This window comes from Falco rusticolus, chromosome 1 (assembly GCF_015220075.1).
Source record: "Falco rusticolus isolate bFalRus1 chromosome 1, bFalRus1.pri, whole genome shotgun sequence".
NCBI classification, from domain to species: Eukaryota; Metazoa; Chordata; class Aves; order Falconiformes; family Falconidae; genus Falco; species Falco rusticolus.
Window position 1 is genome coordinate 77122142 of NC_051187.1, and position 22030 is coordinate 77144171.

Genomic DNA, 22030 nt, shown 5'->3' on the forward strand with positions numbered 1-22030 from the left:
GTGCTTGTGTATTCCCAATGTGCAGGAAGGCAAGAAGCTTGTGACTAAACCTGCAATCCAGCTCATCCCACGCTGACTTCCCCTCGTTCACCCAGTTAAAATCAGAAACTTCTTCACAAACAATGAACCAATTCATGACTGAACACAGAGGTTCTTGGTCAGATTGAGATTTACACTAATACTACTTCTACATGAAATGATACAGCCAATTTCATGTGTCACACTCAATTACAGATAAGAGATGGCAATTACTGTTATCTACAATGTGAACCAAATGAGTTTTCCTCACAGACCAGTTTTGCTAGAGAAATTATCAGACCGAGAAGCAAAATAATGGAAAAATACAACTTCAAGTGTAGTGTCCCTGTCATTCTGCTGAAAAAAACCCCAAATTACAAATCTGCACATCACAGCAAAACAAATGAGTCTTTCAAGGTTTGCTGCTGTGCAACAGGCATAAAGGGACATTAAAAAAATATTACCTGTTTGTTAATATTGGAAAAATTGCAGAAATTATTAATTTTGCCCTACAAACCTGCACACACCAGCTCCGTGTGGCATGAAATGCTAGATACAACAGAGGAAACTGCCTTCAAAGAGTTAGTATTTTCTCCCTTCATGCAGCTGGGTAGAGCCTTGCTCAAGTGAGTTGGGGTCAAGGTTTGTTCCTGGGGCAGTGCAGATTCATACCATCCCTTTCATTAGACAGATACATTAATATCTTGGTCTAGCCTTAAACTATTTTTCCCGTCAGGTGTATATACAATATATGAAATTCCTATCATTATTAAACCTAATTCACCCAGGAAATACCCGTCCCAAGAGGCATTCCAATTTTGCCTTGACACAGCACCAAGGTTTCAAAGCTATCTTTTATCCAGAAACAAATAAGAGGTTCCAATACAGATCGGGAAGTGGGGGGTGGGGTGGGGGGGAATCCTTGTTTTTAGACAAAATGTTATTCAGAAAGAAAGAAAAAAGGAAATGAAACACAAATGGTGCTTGTCTGAATTTGACCCTGCTGGAGCACCAGTTACTTCATACAGCTGGGGCGGGCTGGTCTGTGCAGCCAACGTCAACACAGATGGAATCCATTGCTGAATTAACCCAGCCCTCCTCTCTGAAATGCGTTTTGCAGTGCTTGCCATCACAAAGTTGAAAAGAATTATAAAAAAGATTTTTTTTAAAAAAATAATTAGGAGAAACAGGAACATCCAACATTAAATACTTTCTGATTAAAGCAAGGATGTTTTAATAGTGAAAGAAAATTCAACTGATTAAATACAAATAAAAATATCTCAGTCAAATCTGTACCACAAACATCTACATCTTTTGGGAGCTATGGAATATGTAAGAGTTTGAGCATCAAGAAATGTAAGAAGTACATCTGAGTATTCTGGTATTACTTACTAATATTTACAAGACTTTTTTTAATGATTGCTAGTTGTATTGTTTGATTCTTTCAACTTAGCAATTTTTAGTGGAATAATTTTGATGAAGTTAAAAATTACAAACTGAAATAACTCTTGATTCAATAACTTTTAATTAGTTTACATGAAAGATAAAAAGGCTGTAAGACCCGCAAAACTATTCACATATTCTATAAAAGGATTAAATCTCAAAAAACCTTAGACCATGTGTAGTTTGAGGGGTAGCAGGAGGAAAGACCTGGCAACCTGCAAAGAAGGCATTAGCACAAATTTCTGCTTTCAGGCAAGAGGGAAGAAAACTAGAGAATGCTGTCTTTCCAGACAAATGGCCTTGCTCAATTACAGGAATAAGAACTGAGTCAGAAAAAGCCCCACAACCGTTATTTTTATCTCATCAGAGAGAGCAAAAAAAAAAAAAAAAAAAAAAAAAAGAGACAAAGATGAGTGAGATATTGTTGCCCAGAATAATACCAGTAATACTGATGAAGGGCTTTGGCAGGTGCTGGGTCTGAGACCAAATGAGAGATGCTTTATTTGGAACCAAGAGGCGGACAAGGTGATAATTACACTACAGAGCTGAGATCTCTGAAGACAGTGAAGACTGGATTGTGCAAGGGATGCCCAACTCCAGCTTACAGGAGTTTACAAGATGGATTGCTGAGAGAAAGAAACAAGTGTCTCCAAATAACAAGCAATATTTACCTACATCGTAAAACTCACTATTCTACTGGACACTATGAAACAAACTTAGTGGAAATACTGATTTTATGGCATATTAAGGTCTTCCCTTCCACCTGCCTCTCTGTGTTCCAGACAGCACAAATAATCTCTCTCTTTCGTTATTCTAGCAGATAAAGTAATTTTTCTCCCCCTTCTGTGCGAGGGTACCGAGCAGGTAGACAGTAACACTGACTAGCTGATACCTGCTGATGATACGGAATTATATAGCGTGGAAAGCAGTATGAAAGACAGAGGAAAATAAATGTCATCGTTTAGGGGCCTGAGGATATAAAATCACTTTACACCCCAAGGAAGACTTACATTCTGTAGGAAATAGAAAGAAACAACTCCCTTTATGCAATGATTTAGGATGTGGAGATTTCCAGCGCCAAGCAGTGGCTGTAGCAGAGGCTGTCAGTACGGCTGTGCGGCAGGCAGAGGCTGCCAGCAATTCCAGGGCCATGCTCGCGTGTGTGTTACTAGATCAACCACCAGTTCGGATCCAGCCGGACTGTGGAGCCAGCTGCTACGTAACCCCTCAACACTGAAAGCAGCAACATGAGACTGGAAAAGTGGTCACACACTGCATAATAAAGCTATTCAGAAGCCAGCAGGCAAATGTGGGCTGTCAAGAAGAAACCTTGACACATGCACGTGCCATTTGCTTCGCAGCAAGCTCAGCCATGACCTCTGTACAACCCCAGTGCATCCTCAGCCTGAAGGGTGAAGGGTGCTTACATGTTTATGATCCTTTTCCCCACACGTAAAAAACGGATGCCCAGAAAGCACGATGAATCAACAAACTGAGTATCAATACGATTGGCAAAATTACTGACCACACATTTCATCCAAGCTTCGCTGTACCACTGTAAAGGCTGGAAATTGGGCATTAGTACTGTCCTGGTTTAGGCTGGGACAGAGTTAATTTTATTCCTAATAGCTTGTACAGTGCTGTGTTTCAGATTTAGTATAAGAATTATGTTGATAACACACTGATGTTTTAGTTGTTGCCATGTAGTGCTTACTCTAAATGAAGGACTTTGAATTCAGTTCCCCGTGCTCTGCCAGTGAGCAGGTGCACAAGAAGCCGGGAGGGGTCAGAGCCAGGACAGGTGACCCAAACTGGCCAAAGGGATATTCCATACCATAGAGCGCCACGCTCAGTGTAGAAACTGGGGGGAGGTGGCCAGGAGCCACCGATCACTGCTCGGGGACCGGCTGGGCATCGGTCAGCAGGTGGTGAGCAACTGCATTGTGCACCGCTTGTTTCTCTTGGGTTTTATTCCTCTCTCTCTCTTTTTCCTTTTCATTAATATTATTAATAGTAATAATAATTATTATTACATTTTACTTTATTTCAGTTATTGAACTGTTCTTATCTCAACCCATGGGTTTTACTGTTTCCCAGTTCTCCTTCCCATCCTACCTGGGGCGGGGGGCAGCACAGTGAGCAGGCAGCTGCATGGTACTTAGTTACTGGCTAAGGTTAAACCATGACAAGTACTTGCCATGCACTTGGTATGGAAGCTCTGTAGATAAACTCCAAATCGGTAAGGCACTAAAGAGAAATCACCATTTATTGCCAGCAGTTGAGGACCTAGATGGACCTTAGATTTATTCAGGACAAAAGCACTGACCATATGGGATGTTAAGACTATACTGGGCTGTACAGGAGGGATATATTAGCCTGAGTGTAGACAAGCAGAAACGGAGAATTCTTCATTTGACCTCAGCTCTGTACTTTAAGGTTATTAACTTCTCGGCTTGTCAGCTGGACCCTATAAAACCAGGAGCCAAATAATGTGAAAGAACTCTAACAACTTCTCTTTTCAGCTTCTGAGCACCTCTGACAAAAGACAGCATACCAGCCAGCCAGCCATCAAACTCAGCTTTTTGGACAAGAATAACCCTGTCAGTCCCACCTCAAGGTGGGTAATGGCTGCATGACAGGCTGTTGGTACAGTCCCACCCAACCATCTGTGAGTGTACCCATGCAATTCCAGCACACGCCTCTGGGTCACCACTGTTAGCAGGAAAACAACCAAAAGGAATTGCCCAAGAAATCAACAGCCAGTCAGACATGACTGGAGGCCCAGCAACCCCTGGCAATCCTACAAAGAGCTGAACTGGTAACCCACCAGCTCCCATGGCAGTGCCGAACAGATGGGGGGCCAGCATGAAGCGCTAGTGGAAGTGATTATCAGGTGGAGGATGAGGATAAGCATAAGCAAAGTGCTTCCTTAGGGTGATCCTGAACAGTGACTCCAGCGGGTCTAACACTAAGAACAAAACAAGGTACACGCTTCGCATGCTGTCCTCCAGGGAGTGGAGATACAGCTGACACAGCCTAAAAGTGTGCCTGCTGACTCAGGGTTGAGTATCTAATTAAAGGTATCGCTGGAAAAGTGCTTAGTATGTAGAGTATAGTGACTACAAAAAGATCACAGCCTCAGAAAGCACAGCCTGATGATGGGAAAGGGATATGAACAGACTTGCTTGCATTTAAAGAATGAATCAGGGCATACTATGGCTCCACAGTTTGATCTGAAGATTGTCTGCAGAGCACTGACACAGAAACCTCACCAGGAACTGGGTTACCATCCCAGAAAATGCAACACATCTGACTTCTACTTAGATAACCCAATAACCCCTTTAGCTAAGCAACAGGAAGGTAAAGATGGCAGTGATGAGGACCAAATGGAAACAGTAAGAAACCAACACAGAATACTGACTGAGTATAGCACCCAGCAGTTCTTGCATGTCCTTTACAGCAATGTCAGCCTGCAGCAGAACCCAGGCACAAGCTCAAATCTCTGTTCTTGCCATTGTATTTAATTAATGTCTGAGATATTAAATAAAACTGAAAAGACTGGAGCACAGAATGCACCACTGAAAAGACAGATAGCTGGAGGAAGTTACACCCAAACTCTGTGGAAGACAGGGGTGCAAATAAATTCCAGACCCCATGGAAGTAACAAAAGAGAAAAAAAAAAAAAAAGTCAAAAGTGAAAAAGAATAAGGCAGAAACAAAACCATGGTATTTCTGCATCATTCAGATTTTATAATAAAAGATTATTACACAGCCAGTTGGAAGCATCACTTGGAAAAAACAACAGAGTTGACTCATATCAAGAAAAGGGTCTGGGTGTACCAAGAAATAATAATAAAAAAAAGGCTAGGCAACACTTTCATGCATATTACAAGAGAAAGATGAACCTGAGTTTTAAGCAGTATGGGGTCCTCAGTCAGTGGTGGTTATTGTAACTGGGCTCAATCTGTGCCTATGTTCCCCAGCAAAGACAAAATCACCTTCCTCTTCCAGGCTCATCCAGGTACACAACGTGACAGTAAGGACAAGACCAGGCAGTACAGTGAACAAAGTGTGCGCAACACCATTTTCGCTGGAACAACAGTCTCTAAGGGCCTGAGCACCACACAAAAAAAACAAGAGGAGCCTTGGTACTTACTGCCCTAATTCCTTTCCCATGTGTTTGCACACAGAACTTTAATGAGCAGGGTTAGGAAAGAAAATAGGCAGGTCCCTAACTATGAGCACAGGGAGGGTGTTTTATGGACGTGTACAGCATAGAAACAAGACATGAAACACCTGAGGCCAAAAGTGTGAGCATGTTATGAAAAATGGTGGGACAATATCCTACCAAATCTGTGGCATTAGTAATTTAATAGCTTTCTTATATGAAGGTCAAAGAGAATCAGTAAGCAAAGACAGAAAAGAGGGCATATAGCTTCACTATGATCATAGAAAGAATCTGGTAAAGCAGTTCAATTCTACTTGAAACCTGACCTGAGCTCATCCAGTTTAAATGCAAATTCCAGTTAAAGGCAGTCAGGAACAGCTCATTCTGGAAGCTTGGACATGAAGAAAGCTTTGAAATACGGTGATGTGCATCATTATAAAGGTATACTACAAAAGAACTGAGAAGGAAATTACTTTAAAGCTTTTCTGTGATACCATTTCCAAATGTGAAATAAATCACCAATAATAACGCACCAACCCAACCCAGGACAAACGGGAATGGCAACTACAGTGTCCTGCAGGACACGACCAACACAAAAAAGGAGGCTGCAAACTTTCCTTTAACCTTATTCCTTATGCAATCACATGTGATGACTGAAAGTGTTCCACAACCACAGTGTGCTCAGGGGGCCAAGAAGGCCAATAGCATCCTGGTTTGTATCAAAAATAATGCAGCCAGCAGGATTAGGGATGAGCACAGGAACTCCCGGCGCACTCGGCACTGGTGAGGCTGCACCTGGAATCCTGGGTCGGACATTGAGGTGCTGGAGCGTGTCCAGAGACAGGCAATGAAGCTGGTGAAGGGTCTGGAGCACAAGTCTTACACGGAGTGGCTGAGGGAACTGGGGGTGTTTAGCCTGGAGAAACGGAGGCTCAGGGGGGGACCTTACTGTTCCCTACAGCTGCTTGACAGCAGGTTGTGGCAAGGTGGGGGTCGGTCTCTTCTCCCAAGTAACAAGTGACAAGACAAGAGGAAACAGCCTCGGGTTGTACCAGGGGAGGTTTAGATTGGGTGTTCAGAAATACTTCTGCACCAAAAGAGTTATCAAGCACTGGAACAGGCTGCCCAGGGAAGTGGTAGAGTCACCATCCCTGGAGGTATTTAAAAAGACGTGTAGATGTGGTGCTTATGGACATGGTTTAGTGGTGGAGTTGGCAGTGCTGCTTAACAGTTGGACCCGATTATTTTAAGGGTCTTTTTCCAACCTAAATGATTCTGTGTCCAGGACACTCTGCTGTTCTGGTCACTTGCAATCAAACTAGAACACAAGCCTTACTGCAGGTGCATCACAAAAATACTGATACAGTTCACTAGAATCAAACCATAGCTCAAAATGAAACTGTTAGAGCCTTTCTCATACACAATGGAGGGAAATGAAACCCAAGAGGTGTATGATTGCAATTTCAAAGGACATCTGTGGCACAGGCATGAAAGTGATGGAAAAAAAGCTACTTAAACACAAGGACAAAGGCTGGCAGTGAACACTGGGATGGTGAGACAGCCTTCAAATTGAAATAGTGGGTTAAAGAAACCTGAATGCTAGTAAATAGATTTTGGTATGTTTCTGAAATGGTTAATATTTTATAATTGCCTGCAGTAAAAGCAACTGCACTTAATAATCAAAAAGGCCCCTTTATTTGTTCCTTCATCATGGAAGAACTTGTTGAGATCTGTTCAAACTGAAGCTATTAGCCAGCTCTAAGTGAAACAACTGCATTTTTGTTGAATTTATTTTTGTGGCTTTTACAAATTTTCTGCAAGGGAAAAACTCCAAGGCTAGTACTATCTCAAGATTATCTTTTACGTAGAACAGAGAGTAGCGCATTCTTTTCAGCTTTAGAAGAAAAAGCAAGATGAAATAAAGATTCATAAGAACCCACCTGGCATATGAAAAAAAGAACCCTTGCTTTTGTTACAGCACTAGTCTCACTGCACACTTTAGAAGAAGCTTTAAGATTTGCACTTTTTTGGTTGTTGTTCAAAGAATGATTAATGTAACTGCTGATATATCACCTCAAAAATCCTTTTGATTTCAGGATGATTTTTTTTTTCTTCTCCAAGGACACTGTCTCCTTTCAGCATTTTCTAATAAATATCTAAGAGTATACCTGACAGGCAGCCAGATAAAGGGAGGCTGTCAAATCACTTCTCCACAATAGGAAACCCATTTATATGAAACACTCCTACAGAGTGACTGTGTACGTTGCAGGAAAGGGTTGGAGGAAGATGACCTATCCTTTTGATTTATATCTACAGGGGTTCTGGCATCTTGCTGGACACTTGTTGCGGTTAAATAATTATTAAATTGACAATATTCCAAGAAAAGCAGCACATATACCCAATTTTACTGTGAAAATCACGCAGAATAGCTGTGTGCTGTTTGTATTTGATTTTGTTGGACTGCACAGTGCACTGAAATCAGTAACTGTCAGATGTAATATGACAACCAAATGCTTGGAGGCTAGAAGTATTCTGTCACTGTCATGCTGTGGATGATTTATGCCAGTAATCCTCAGGCGCATCTGAGCAGCAGGACACATTGGATTTTATCTTACTGCCTCGGTGGAGAAGGTACTTCTAGGCAGCTTGGTGACAGTGCAATGATGGGATCCCAGGTGTCAAACCACCATCGGCACTTTGAGGTACGCACAGAGCATTGGCTCTGTTATTCTTCCATACCCGTCATCTAGCACTGCTTCTTGCCTGTCAAGAGCAGGGAAATACTATAAAGGTAGCTGCTGATGTAGAGATGGAGAAGGCAGGCTAAAAGCCACAAGCCTTCACAGTCAGCAGCTTCAAGAGGGGAGAACCAAAACTGTTTCAAATGCAGTGATCTCCTCCTCTGCTGCTGACCCAGGCAAAGCTTCCCTTGCTGCTGGCACTGTATTCATGCTGGCATATTAACATATTAACACACCCAGGCAAGTGGTGTTTCAGTTCTGCAGCAGGACTCCAAGTTGCCCTTAAGTCACATCCTCTATCTGCAGCTTTTACTTTGCTGGCCATCTGAAGGAGCTGTAGGCACAGGCTGAGGTAAGTGATGATTTGTGCTTTCTAAGCCTGACACAAAATCTGCTAGACCAGATGTAGGCAAGGGAACGTATGCAGAAGAAGTACTAAGAGAGTTCATGCTTAGTGATTTGCTTTGTTCAAATATATGCAAGGTTCAACTTTGTCCCTCAGTTTTAAGACCTTGTCCAAAGCCCACTGAGTCCAGGAAGACTCTCTGGGCTTTAAAATGTTTTAGTAACAGGAGACTTAATTTAAACTATTAACAGCATGTCTCTAAATAAAATGCATTTTATGTGCTTTGTTCATGGGCTGATGAATAACAAAACTGATACAAGATTTGGCCTGAGCAAATATGCAGGTCTATTTACAGATTTACAAAGGAAACCTTGCACACCACCTGCCCACACATAATTCTGGCTCCTGGCACTACTTTAAGGAGTACTGAATTCCTTCCCACCCACACATCTTTACATAAGTAAAAGCTTAAACATCAATTCAGACTAAACATTTTTGAATGCAGGATCCCTTGAGTGCTGTAACAAGAAACAGTGGTGTAGATGAAACTTTAATTTCCATCATGTGCAATAACTGATGTGCTAAAAACATCGATTTTTAAAACAGTGCATAGTCTATTTAAAGTTATTGATTCCCACTTCCAGTAAATTCCTATGTTCCAGCAGCATGCTGTGTTTCCACTGGAGGCTGAGACCACCACTAGATGTTATCCAGCAAGTGGAAAAAAGGTTTCTGTCCTAAATGGCTGAACGAAAGAGGTGCCATACAACATGACTTCCAACGTGCCGTGTGAAGAAGGGCAACCTGGGGCAGAATTTCCTACCCTCTGGTGGGCCCAGGGGATTTCTTCCACTCGACTGCGAGAGGATGGTCTATGAAAAGTGGCTTGGAAAGGCAGCTTGGTATTTGTGTCACAGAGCAATGGAATTATGTACAGTTTCCATAGATTGGCATAATCAGCTGCAAATTTTTAAGAGTCTATTGATTCAGAGTATGTTGAAAATCACCATGATTTCCAGTAGGAGCACTACTGGAAGGGAAAATTAGATCTTGGCCACTGTCACTGATGTCCAGCCTGAGGTAAGAAGAAAGATTATATGACAGTCTCCGATCACATGTAGTAATAATGAGGGGCTAACAAAGAGATGCATAATAGAGAAAGGTTTCCAAAAAGCAGCTAACAATTAATTCCGTTAGTCCAACTACAGGAGAAATTTTTAAACAGTCAGACTGGGGTCTGAGCTTGCCCCAGTGTTCAAAGGTCAAACAGCTGATTGTTTTGTCCCTCCCTTTTGACTGCACCTGGTCTTTTGCAGGACAGCGGCAGTCTGTCATCTTTTTCACAAATTACGATGTGCTACCATCTTAAAAAAGCACCACATAACCTGTGTTTGGATAACGTAAGACAACGAGAGGCCTGGGACATTTCCTGGCTGATCTCAAAGTGGCAGTGAAACCAGAAAGAGAGGTGAAAACCACCACTGCCTGACAGCAGCAACAGAACCCCAGAAAAACTGGCAAAAATCAGCTTCCGCCACTATGGAAAAACCAGCTCAGCATGGTGACTTCACCCAGATGAAAGTGTCTGCAGTGTTACGGGCAGGTCAGAGGGGAGGACCATGGCTCCGCTTTGCCAGGCTCAACATGGGATGACCGCGCTCCACACCAGCCAGCTCTAACTGTTTCAGCTTCCACGGTAATTCCCACTGTATCTCAGAGAAATGTTTTTGTTACTCAAAAATCCAAACTGAACTACTGCAAAAAACAGTGCTGACCTCCTGGACCCAATTCATACTTCACACTATTTCACTTGCTGCAGCTGTACCAACTTTAAGGGAATTTACACATTAGTGTATGAGACAGGAAAAGTAGGTCAGTTTTCTTTAGAAAAACAGCTTGAATCTTCAAAGCCAATTTATTAAACTGAACCTGCATAAATATGAAAGAATGAGGATCTCAATTGGTTTCAGTTTATGAAGCTAGCAACTGAAGTCTACATTTCAAAGGCATGTGCATTTTGCATAATTTTCCTGCCTCTCATCAACCCCTTCCCTTGTAATTTATGCTATATGCATCTTGAATTAAAGAAAAATAATAATTTTCAGGCACTGTTGACCCTGAAACATATTCTCCAGGTTTCACTGCATATTAGTAAGACCACTTTTGCATCCATCCCAACCTATGTATAATTAATTTACAGCATCCCTTTTAGTTGACTTTTGCTACAGTATATATATCAACTCTGGAAATGAATGTTTCTAGCACAAACATTCTCCTCCTATAATGACTTTGGCATATCTCATTACATTAGGTAGAATTAAAATTGAATAAAAAAATAATTCAAAACCCTTTTTCAGGTCATAAACCAAAAGCTGGCAGTGCTTAGGGAGAAACTGTGATTAAGGTATTCTACATAATACATGTTTGATGAGTGGTTTTAGTTTGTTCTGCAGCACACAGCGTTATTCACCATCAAATAATGGGTTATTACAGAAGACTGGCCAAGAGTTTGATCTGATAAATTAGTTCTTACGTTCATAAGATACTACTGGCTTATATATCTCTTAGAATTGGGCACAAATGCGATATGGAGTAACACAAAAATTAAGCAGAACATCAGCCATGCAGCTGTTTTGCCCCTGTACTGCATCTGTACCTCCTGCTTCAGCCAATGAATGCTCCACGGATTGCCCTTATCACCATGCACAAAATTTTCCACAAGTGAATAAAAAGATGGTTAATTTATCAGTATTAGGGTTAAGACCATGTTTACCTTTCAACACACTATATCATGGTCTGTTGACGCTTTTCTAAAAAAATGTTGAAATGTTTTCTTAAAATCTACTGTAAAGTCAGTAACAGAGGAACATTAAAACATGTTTACAGTTTATTCTGCATCAAGACAGCTGCTCCCAACTGGAGGAATTGAATTACAGATCTCAATCAGTATCTTTGCTATTAACACCTCCAAGACCATGCACTTCTACTTGTTCTGCAGGGAATTTCCTACCCAGAGACCAAGCACAGAAGGGCACTAAAAACTTTGTTTAAAAAAAGGAGGTATTCTTCCTTCATTTTAAAACTCTGCACCGCCATTTCTCAGCTATCAAGAGGGCATCTTCTCATAAGGCTTGCTCCAGGAAAAGCGGATCATTAAAACTGTAAGAAACTGGGACCTGTGGGCTTGGCCAGGGCAACCTCCAACACAGGGCAAGTCAACCCTTGAAGTTAATTTTAAGTTGCTCAGCTTTTGCCACTTCAGTTGTGAAAACTGCCAGAGAGTCTGATTCCACAGCCTCTGCAAGTGGCCTTTTCCCAGGCTTATTTCACCAGAACAAATTTTTTGCCTTCTCTTCTGAAAGTTGAACCCGATTCCCTCAACCAGAGTGGAGATGAGAGGAATTATAATTTCCCTGGACCTGTAGGCTCTGGTCCCCTTGTAACCATTTCTGTCAGTGCTTATCACAAGTATTTTCTCTTTTATATATTTACATGTTTAAATTAACACTTACCAGCCACTGCTGAGGTATTTCTGGCAGAGGCATTTGAGGAGGCGCCGGCAAACTGTTGGCGACTTCTTGCTTCTGTACATGTTCTTTTATTTCAAAACCTGTGGAAGAGGAACAGACGTCATTTAACACCTTGGTGAGTGCAAATGGGACAGTTTTTCCACATGTGGACACCACATCTTGACTGACACACACCAAAATCTGGCACACAGTGCTGCTCACAGCCTACTTCCCAAGCACAGTTACTGAGGCAGGACTGGAAGAATGCTGGGAATTCAGGAATTTAATCAAGCAGAATAAACACATACTTACTCTATATGATAATGACATATACACTATCTGGATCAACAAATACCAGACATAGAAAAAAATTACAGGAAATCATTCTGAACTGCCTATCCATCTGGAACTGGAAGACTTGAACAGCTAAAGTTCAAACACCGTTGCCAGGTGCCTACTATACAGATAAAAGTATATATGGGGGGAAGATACCACACTTGTGAATGTCCCAATGGCACCATACAGTGCATGAAACAAGGTCAGCCTGAGGGCAGTATGTGACTGGCTGCCCTTACCCGTGGAGACAAACAACAATTGTTCCCATGGCACATTTTGGACAGGCCAGGGCATCACGCAGAAACCAAAGCCACCTATCAAGCCAAAAGTGAGGGCAGAAAGAGAGACCTGGCCTGCCTCTCTTCCTGGCAGCGATGGTGACAGCTATTTGCCCAAGCTCACAGCGCCCATGTTCCATGGGCTCCCTGCTGGCAGCACCAACTCCAATCACAGACCCGTGGTGCGCGTCTGCACAAGGCCTGGGAGATGCTGCGATACCCCAGCCCGGAGCATGCTGCTGCTGGGTGGACATTGCCCCAACCAACCCACCATGAACAGAACTGCACACTGACCATGTTTTCCTACCATTTCCCTCTAACATTTCCTTCTTCCTCTCATTTTTTTTTAAATTAATCCCATAGTTTTCCAGGTGAATTTGAAAAGGGAGAAGGAGCCAAACGTAAAAGCTGCTTTGAGGGTCCTTTGTATCACTATTGCATCTCCCTCCCAGGGGAAAAGACGTGACACACTCATTCTGAGGTTTTGGCACAATAATTTTAATCACAGTTGAACTCACTGCATAGGAACATGATATTGTTTATTTTTCTCAATATCAAAAGGGAGATTAGGGTGCATCTCCTCAATGTTCTGGCAAAAATTCAGTCAATGGATTGTACTCTGCTTAGCCCTAGACTGAATTTAGCTCCTGGTGTTTAGTTTAGTTTTTAAAATACATATTTACAAAGTCAAATGGATGTCGTTTGGTTAAGATCATGTAATTCCCAAAAATGTAATCAAGGATAAAATATTTCTTGTCATAATACCCCAGTCCCACTGGCTGTGAAGTCATGGATTAAAAAACAACACTGATAAAATAAACTGGCTCAAAGGGCCACAGATTCTTCTTTCTTCCTACAAATCAAGAAGGGGATTAGTCTTGGGAAGCACTCCTTTTTTTTTTCTTTTTTTTTTTCAGTATGACTTTCACTTTTTCCTCTTTGTGTAGGCTGAATCCATATTGTGAGTGCTATATATGTCCAAGTCTCCCATGCTATCCATAACAACCAGAAGTCAAGTACGAAGGTCATTTTAAGGGGGGGGGGGGGGGGGGGGGGGGGGGGAAGTGTTTCAAGTTAATTCTATTGACACTGTAAAACTAGTTTTCCCCCAGTTTTAAACTATATGTTTAAGCAAGAACCTGCTCTAACATTTATTTTCTTCTACCAAATTACACAGCCAAGCAGTGAGCACTATAGGTTTACAGCATCAGGTCCCTTTAAGGAAAACAGGTAATGTTGACAGTCATATTAAATGCCTAAATCCAGCAACAGTTCTTACTCCAAAATAAACTGTTTGTGTCTTTGTTTTTTAGAAGAAAGTCTGAGTTCCAGAAGGAAATGCCAAGTGTTTTCTTCAGACCTACAATCCATTGGGCATGCCAAGGTTCAGGAAGGAAAATAAAGTTTCTATTTCTGCCAGCTATTCAGGGTAACCACTGGTTTGGGCGTGGGACAGGTTGAGGCCAGGCAGCTATGACCTGAAGAGCATCCGCCGAGCCCCGTTCTCTCTGCTTCACAGATATGAAACGAAGAAAACAGCGTGCATTTTGGAGATGGAACAAAACAAGGCAAAAGATTTCTGAAGAATTCCCCAAGTAAGAACTTAATGACTTTAAAATTGTTTTACTAAAAGCCAACCCGTCCATTATAATAATTTCCACACCTTTACAAAGAAAAACATAATTGTCCATTTCCAGATGTTGAAGAACCCAGCCAGTTTCCAGTTGCCCAGATCCTTCATTTACCATTCCCCATTGATCTTAAATGGTTTGTGCCAGCAATCAAAATATCCTGTTGGATTCCCACAGTTTTTTGCAAATGCATATAAAGAGTCTGCACTCAGCATAGTCCTCAGGCCTCTCAAACTGTGCCAGCAACACAAGAGTTCTTGTGGAGTTATGTGGGTGGAGTAAAACAACATTTTGAAAAACAAGACTCCGAATGACAGTTCAGCTTAGTTAACAGAGTACTGTGGGTTTATGCATCTTTTATTGCTTTTAATTTTAATAAAGAGATGAATAGTTTCAAAAGGATGGGTGTAGTGGATGTTTTAACTGATAAAAAAAGCAGCAGGGTCAGCTCCAGTAAAGTATACGACTCCCCGGGTAGTTTCACACACACTGGAAGCCAGCAGGGGATGGCAGAGCTCCCAAAGAGGCAGCTCCTCTCCCTTCCCTGCCTCATTCCTCTCCCTGCACCAACCTCTTCTCTGTGCCAGCATAAGCACGTGTGCGGCCTCGGGTTGAACCAGAGCAGGGAAGTGATACGGTAAAACAGCAAAAAAAAAAAAAAAAAGCAAATAATGCTTGTGCTAGCAGAAAGGAAGATGCAATACATGATGAGCAAGAATGAGTAGCTTGGGGAGAAAAACAGGATGCTTTTTTTAGAGGTCATGCTGGCTGAAACTCTAAACTGCAGTTCCATAAACTAGAGTTTATAGACATATACGCATGGTTCTATGACCCCTTGCTTAACTGATCTATGGGATTTCCTTGAATTAATTCTTGTTTGTACTAGAGCATATCTTTTCCCAAAATATTCCATCTTAATAAAATGCCAGCAATGGCATGCAGACTTTACAAAGTCCTTCCATTAGTTCACAGCTTCAATGCTCAAAACATGTGTTTTAGCACTTTGAAACAAACATTCAGCCATGGCACTTACTGTTGTGTACATCTAAGAACTCATTCTCAGTCATTCCTTTTCTACATTGAGATGATGATACCTCATTTCAGACAATTTGAAGGCATATTTCTGGATCTTTTAATCACTTCCATGAATTTTCTTTGAAATGTCTACATTTTATCTCCTTGAATGTAGACACTGTCATTAACAACTGGACTGAGCTAAGCTCTACCACTTAATATATGGATCTCATATGGATCTTGCTAATGGATGGATCCTGTAATAGGATGTAATGGATCTTGTTATAGATCCCATAATAGGTTTTAAAACCTAAATGGTAGGTGCTTAAAGGTAGAAAGCTATGGTCCTTGGGTCTTTTTATCTTTGGCCACATCTAGAGTCATAAATTCAACATGCCTAGGAAGGTGCTAGAGAAATTGATATCCATACAGTTAAAATCTCTCACCCCTTAAAATCAAGGTGGAGGGTGATGTTTTTGAACTGTTGGGAACTGATCTTTGCCAGGGCTGACTCCCAAATCATGCCTAGAACTGACGGAGGAGATGAGTCAGCTCAGACCAAACCCATGCCAAGGATCATTCCATAATTCAGGAGCATAGGTAATTGAGTTCTAGGGTCCAGAAACATACCCAGCACTGTTTAATTTACTAGAAGAGCTGTAGCTTTTGTGTCCTGAAACACCATCCACAGTCTTGAAGGAACAGATATGATAACCCTTCCCTGTGTTTCATCTGACTTCTTGAAGAAGTCAAATATTTATCTTACTAAATCTAGTTGAAAAGATTACGAGAAGAACATGGAGAGTCAGACCAGCTTGCTGAGGTTATTCCGAACTCTTGTAAAACACTACTGTTTCTAAGCACACCAAATTGCAGGTTCTCGCCTACAGATTTTGGTTTTGGGGGAGTTTGGTGTCTTTTGATTGGCTTTTGGGGCATGAAGCCTCCTTCCAGAATATGTGAACTTGGTACCTGCTTCCTTCTCTCAGAAGCAAAGTAAAAATAGCAATGTGTCTTCAAGCATGTCAAAATGGAAATCATTATTTTCAAGCTGCTCTCCTTGAACTTGAATCCTGTGACAAAAACGATTTCTTTACTGATGGGGGGAAACCCTGCATCAAATAAGCCTGTATTTTTTTAGCACTGGAGATGAAAAAGATTATGAGAAATGCAGCTGCTCACAATGTGGCATTTTTCTTCAACAAGCTCTGGTATTTTTCAAAAATCTAAACACTGTGGGTTTACACTTGACAGTATTTCTGTCAAATGTAGGACAGGCAGAGGTCTTATAGCCCACTTCATACAGAAAAGGAAAGAAGCACACTGCATACAGAAAAAGTTGTAAGGAAATACGAGTACTGTTAGAAAAAACAGTGAGGAATATTCTTCATATAAGCTCTGTGGAAAGATTGCTGTACACAGTGAATCATTTATATTGCATTCAGTTCCATAATCTTGATGGAGACAAAAGAGACTGTGCAATCAAAATGGTTTTAGATAAGTAGAAAAGGGGAAAGTGACTATAACTCTAATTGCAAAATGCAAACCAAACATGCTGACAGCCATTTCATATCTTTGGCTTGGCACTCCTGTATCAGCCACGCATAAGAAACCACCTCAATGTCAAAGCTTTTGATAGATTTGGATCATTTGACAGTGAGGCAGCACGCAGCACCCATGCATTCACAAAATGATGTGGTGGCCAGCACTCCCTGATGCAGTATTACTTTTCCATCAAAACTCATAAATAGCACTGATACCACAAATAAAATGAAATAGCCTCTCTATCAGCAGAAGTGAAAACATTCTATCTAGCACGTAATTTTGTGGCTGGTTTCACTGATGTGAACCCAAGATACTTCCAGTATGCCTTTTGCTGTATTTTACTGCTGAACATGAAGGAAAGCATTCAGGAAAGTTACACTTTGGCTTCACCCTGTCTTTCTGTCTTGCTTCAATTTAAGGCTTGTCTTTACCTCTTAAAACTATTTCACTGAGCACAGACATATTCTCTACATTCTGCAAGCAATAAAACTCACCCTGACACTGACCTTTTGATGACTGTATCCTCAGGAGAATGTTAGTTATTACTGCCTTCTTCTCCCTGACAGTTGAAGTTAGATATTCATGGTCCAGAAGTTCAAGAAACAGGCGCAGCTCAACTATTAACTCTTCCATGGCTGAAAGACAAAAAAGAAAATTACTTCTTCTAAAAACATCCCATTAAAAAAAAAGACAGAGTTAATTCTCATTTATTCATATAGTTATTTTCTAGCATTTCTTAAAAATGTATGGTCCTCCTGGCTGGAAACAGACTATTTATTAGTGAAACCAACAAAGCAGCCCATCAGTGAGCACTACTGGCATCTGTAGTGCTTATCACAAAATAGATGCAGAAAAACCCAGTTCTTTTCACATATCACATCATCAAGCCAGCACTAGACAAAAGTAAGTGCAGAAGTGGTGACCATTTGCCTTTCTGACAGTGCCACTCTGGATCCTCTCCCGTTACCAAACAATTTCTAACTGCAGAACAAATTTAAAGTTCGGTAAAGCTCTAGACACATTGATGTTTTCGTAGATCTTTAGGGAAAGTTTCTTTCCCTCATATTATTTCTTCTGTTTGCTGTGGTAAAAAAAGCAGATTTTCCTTTCTTCCAGTGATTTGTCTTTCTTATCATTTCCAAAGACAAGCTCCCAACCCGTGGCGTAATCTCTTATTACTCCTCAGATTCTTGATGATGCACTTCATATTTCATCCTATTTCTAATATCCCAGATTTGAAGGCTTTCCAATTCATTCTAGAAAAAAATTACATTTCTTCTCTGTATTCCCAATGCTTCTCAAATTTTTTATCAACAAACTTTATAAGCACATTTCTATTTTTCTCCTTGCAAATTACCTCTAAAGCCTTGCATTGTCTTAATTACTGCAGTAGCTCAGACCATACCTATAAACACAGTTGTTACAGCCTGATCATATGATATCTAGTAAGCAGGTTTATGAGAAGCCCATAGTATTAAACCTGCTTTTCATGTTTCAATTCTGTCATAATTCTGAGATTCTCTGGTCCCTTCACTTAAGTGGACTCTCTTTTTAGTTTCGGTTTCATCTTTGATAGAACAGTTCATATTCCCATACTTTCTGTATCTGATGACACTATACTTATTGAAAGGTGAGGAGAAACCTCCATTTCATTTCAGGGCTGCACCTACAATTAATCTCAGTCCTATCCCCATCCCTACTTAATCACATTTGGTTTTATAGACTTCAAGGCTTAAGAAGGCAACCACTGCTAAGCCTCTTCAGACCTCTAAAAAGTACATTATTTGCTGCCTACTCCCTTACCACCTCTTCCCTACTCCTAAAACCTTTTCTGCTGCAGTTGTCTACCCAGATGAACCTGGAATCCTTTCTTCCATTTCTCAGAAGGTGTCTGGATGTTTAAACAACCCTTGGTCAAGATGCATTTGTTTTATCCTACACTTGAAAACAGGAGTGTGCGGGGAAACCTGCAGATGTCAGTTACACCCCTACGAGGGAGGGACTGTTGGCCCCCTCTTGTCTCCAGTGGATGCAGAATTTCCCATTTATTTGAAGATTGCACCTGCAAGTACAATCAGGATGTTCTAGCAAACCGGACATACTCCTAGGAGGCACAGAAGACACGCCAGTTTGCAGTACCAAGGCACGATAAAGTCTTAACAAAGAAATCCCTGAAGAAGTACACTTGGGCAAATATTTTCCGGAAAACACCATTAATTTGCACATACATATCCATCCTGCCCAATTTTTTTCTTGGTGAATACATTCTTCTATTCAACTGAGCAGTAGCACTGCCATTATATCAACCATCCACATTTTCAGGAAATATGTTTCAATATATGTTACAATATATAGGCAGAAAGAGAGTACCCAAAGTGACAGCAGAACTGTCTATATCACAACGCAGCTCACAAAAAACATTCCATGGCTACAGGTCATTTTTTTGCCATCACACTTGTAGCTGTCTAAGCTGTCTTGAAATCCGTCAGAAATCCAAAGTATTTCACAACAACCCTATTACTTCCAGTGTCATTCACATTATGGAACAACAACATATATACTTACAGCATACAGCTTTGAAGCAAAAAGTTATAGGTTCAGATCTGCAAAGCAGTAATTGATCACAAGACTCAAGGAGGAATAAAGAGGACATGTGACCTAAACCAAATAATAATACCCCAAAAATCAGTTCTTTGTTTTGTTTTTTTCTCAAATGATACACTTTAGAAATAACATGTATATTCCATTAAGGGTCTAGTGGTCTCTTGCTTTTAAGTATGCTTTGAATGTAAGATGTATTGCTACTGTTGTTACAAGCCCTATTTTAATTACGGAATAAATGAATCTTTCAATATTTACTTATATTATAAATACAGGCATTTCAAAGGCTATCATTAACACAGAATCTAGGCAGTCATTGTGAAATTAATCACTAATACAGTACAAGGAATATATATTTTTTTAAGTAGCTCCACACATATAAATTACTGTCAGGAATCGCATATATTACTGCAGTAAAATTTCTTTGCGATGGCATGTTTCCTGGAGTCTTTAAGGCAAGGGGCTGTAAACAGGCTGGAAGGGAGCTCTCCTTTCCCCTCTTCACCAGTGCACACCCTGTGCAACCACAACCCCGTTTCTTTGCTGAGAACCTTTGCTTCCAGGAAGGAAGACCAAAAAGGAGGAAAGCAACAGACACCATTGGTGTGCACAGTGTGCATAACTGTTTTCACTTATTAAAAATTGTAAGAACCTTGTACTGAGGAGCTTACAATCTACCATGAACAGACGGACTGTAAAATCAGAAATGAAAACAGAGCAAGAGGGAGTTACGAGACAGGGAAACAAGAGAAGAGGTGATAGGAAACCACTGCTGGAGAGGCTGCAGGGAGCTGGCATCAGCCCAAAGCTCTCCTGAGGCCTCAGCCCATGCACATGTGGCCTTCCAATGTGTCCTTGGAGGAAATATGCATGGCAGTCACTGGTGACCACCATCCACTGACCTACAGTGAGCAAGCCACCTAAGTTACTGGAAGCAGTTTCACCACCCCCAGCAGAGGCTTTAAAAAAAAGCCTTGGCTGGGACTGATAGAGGATGACAAGATGAAGCTGATACCAGTGAGACACTACTTAAAAAATCCCAAAGTGCCCTAGTAACACATTCACCATAACTGCGTTTACATTTGGCATGGTGTCCAGCACTGTGGGTCAAATCTTTTAACAGTGCATTGTAAAGGAGGACAGCACCTGAGAAGAATGGCTCCCGCCGCCCCCCCCCCCCCCCCCCCCCCCCGGCTTTGCAAGCCTACAGGTATATGACACTGACTTAAAAAAAGCAATCGTAAATGCTGGTTTAAAATTTTAGGATGACAGCAGAATAAAATTGTTAGCAGCTGTTGTAAAATGCTAGGCATGAACACTTAAGACATCACTTCTCGTGTTTTCCTACCAGGATTACATTGGGGTTGTATTTTCTTCGGTGGGACTTAACAGCATCACAAACATCAAAGTGTTAAGCAAGTGAGTTCTGAATTTTCACTTTATATATATGCAATAGTGTCAAAACTCCAAAACAAAAGAAAGGAAACACTGTTCCCAGCTAGTAAAAAGCACTCTTTCCACCCATCTTAAAAGTGCACTTTTCTAATAGTTTTGCTGCTTAAAGCAGAGAACAGAAATACTGCCATGGAATGCATTTAAAGTAATAAGGAACTGAAAACTGTTTTCTAAGACAGCAACAAATATACCTGTATATACTTGGGGAAAAAACAAGTTTGCCTGTTGTCAATCCTTGGTTTATTTTCTGGATTAAAAAAACCCCAAACACCTTCTTTTCTCCTTCCTAGAAACGTAATGATGTGCTCACAAAAAAGTAATGGAACTGAATAATAGAAAATCCACATAATGCATATTTTCAGTAAGCAATCATTACTTCTGAAATGGAGACTAAAAATGAGAGGGTGATGCAAGTCCCAAAGAAAAACGTACTCCTCCAGTGAGAGATTACCCTTGGAAATCTGACATCACCACAAAATAAGAATAATAATCAGAAGGCACTCAAAAAGGGACCAATTTATTTGACAGTTTTGGCTGTATTCTCATTGCCAAAGGAATTACTTGTAAGTGGCAGGTGGTGAAAGGCAGGGTGGAGCCCAGGGATGGTAATCACAACAGTAAGCAGATTTTAGTTCAAATGAGGAGCAAAATCACATTCCATATTAAATGATGAGAAGTCCGTTCTATGCTCAATAGGAATTATAGGTCCCCAATGGGCTGCTGCAATTGCCATGCACAAATAAAAAAAACAATGATACATCCAGAAGAGTTTCCAAGACTGGCTCTCAAGAGTTTTAAAGTTTTTTCAAATGACAGCACATAAAAACTATACACACAAGCCAGCAACGGAATACACCAAGGTAAAAATAATCAGAGGAAGGCAATTACATCACACTGTAGTTTTTGTTCCAAACCAGAACTAAAACCAACTGGGACTGAAAGACC

At 41.0% G+C, this 22030-nt stretch overlaps 1 protein-coding gene across 3 annotated transcripts in view; it reads right to left on the reverse strand.

Moving 5' to 3' along the window:
* Positions 1–22030, reverse strand: part of AFAP1 (actin filament associated protein 1) — a 121518-nt gene that overhangs the window by 50770 nt on the left and 48718 nt on the right. For all 3 annotated transcript variants that reach the window (XM_037385475.1, XM_037385468.1, XM_037385482.1), the window contains exons 2-3: positions 17536–17664; positions 12229–12326 (exon numbers count right to left, since the gene is read on the reverse strand). In XM_037385475.1, coding sequence (XP_037241372.1) covers positions 12229–12326; positions 17536–17662 — 225 coding nt within the window. In that variant the 5' untranslated portion in view covers positions 17663–17664. The remainder of the gene's footprint in view (positions 1–12228; positions 12327–17535; positions 17665–22030) is intronic.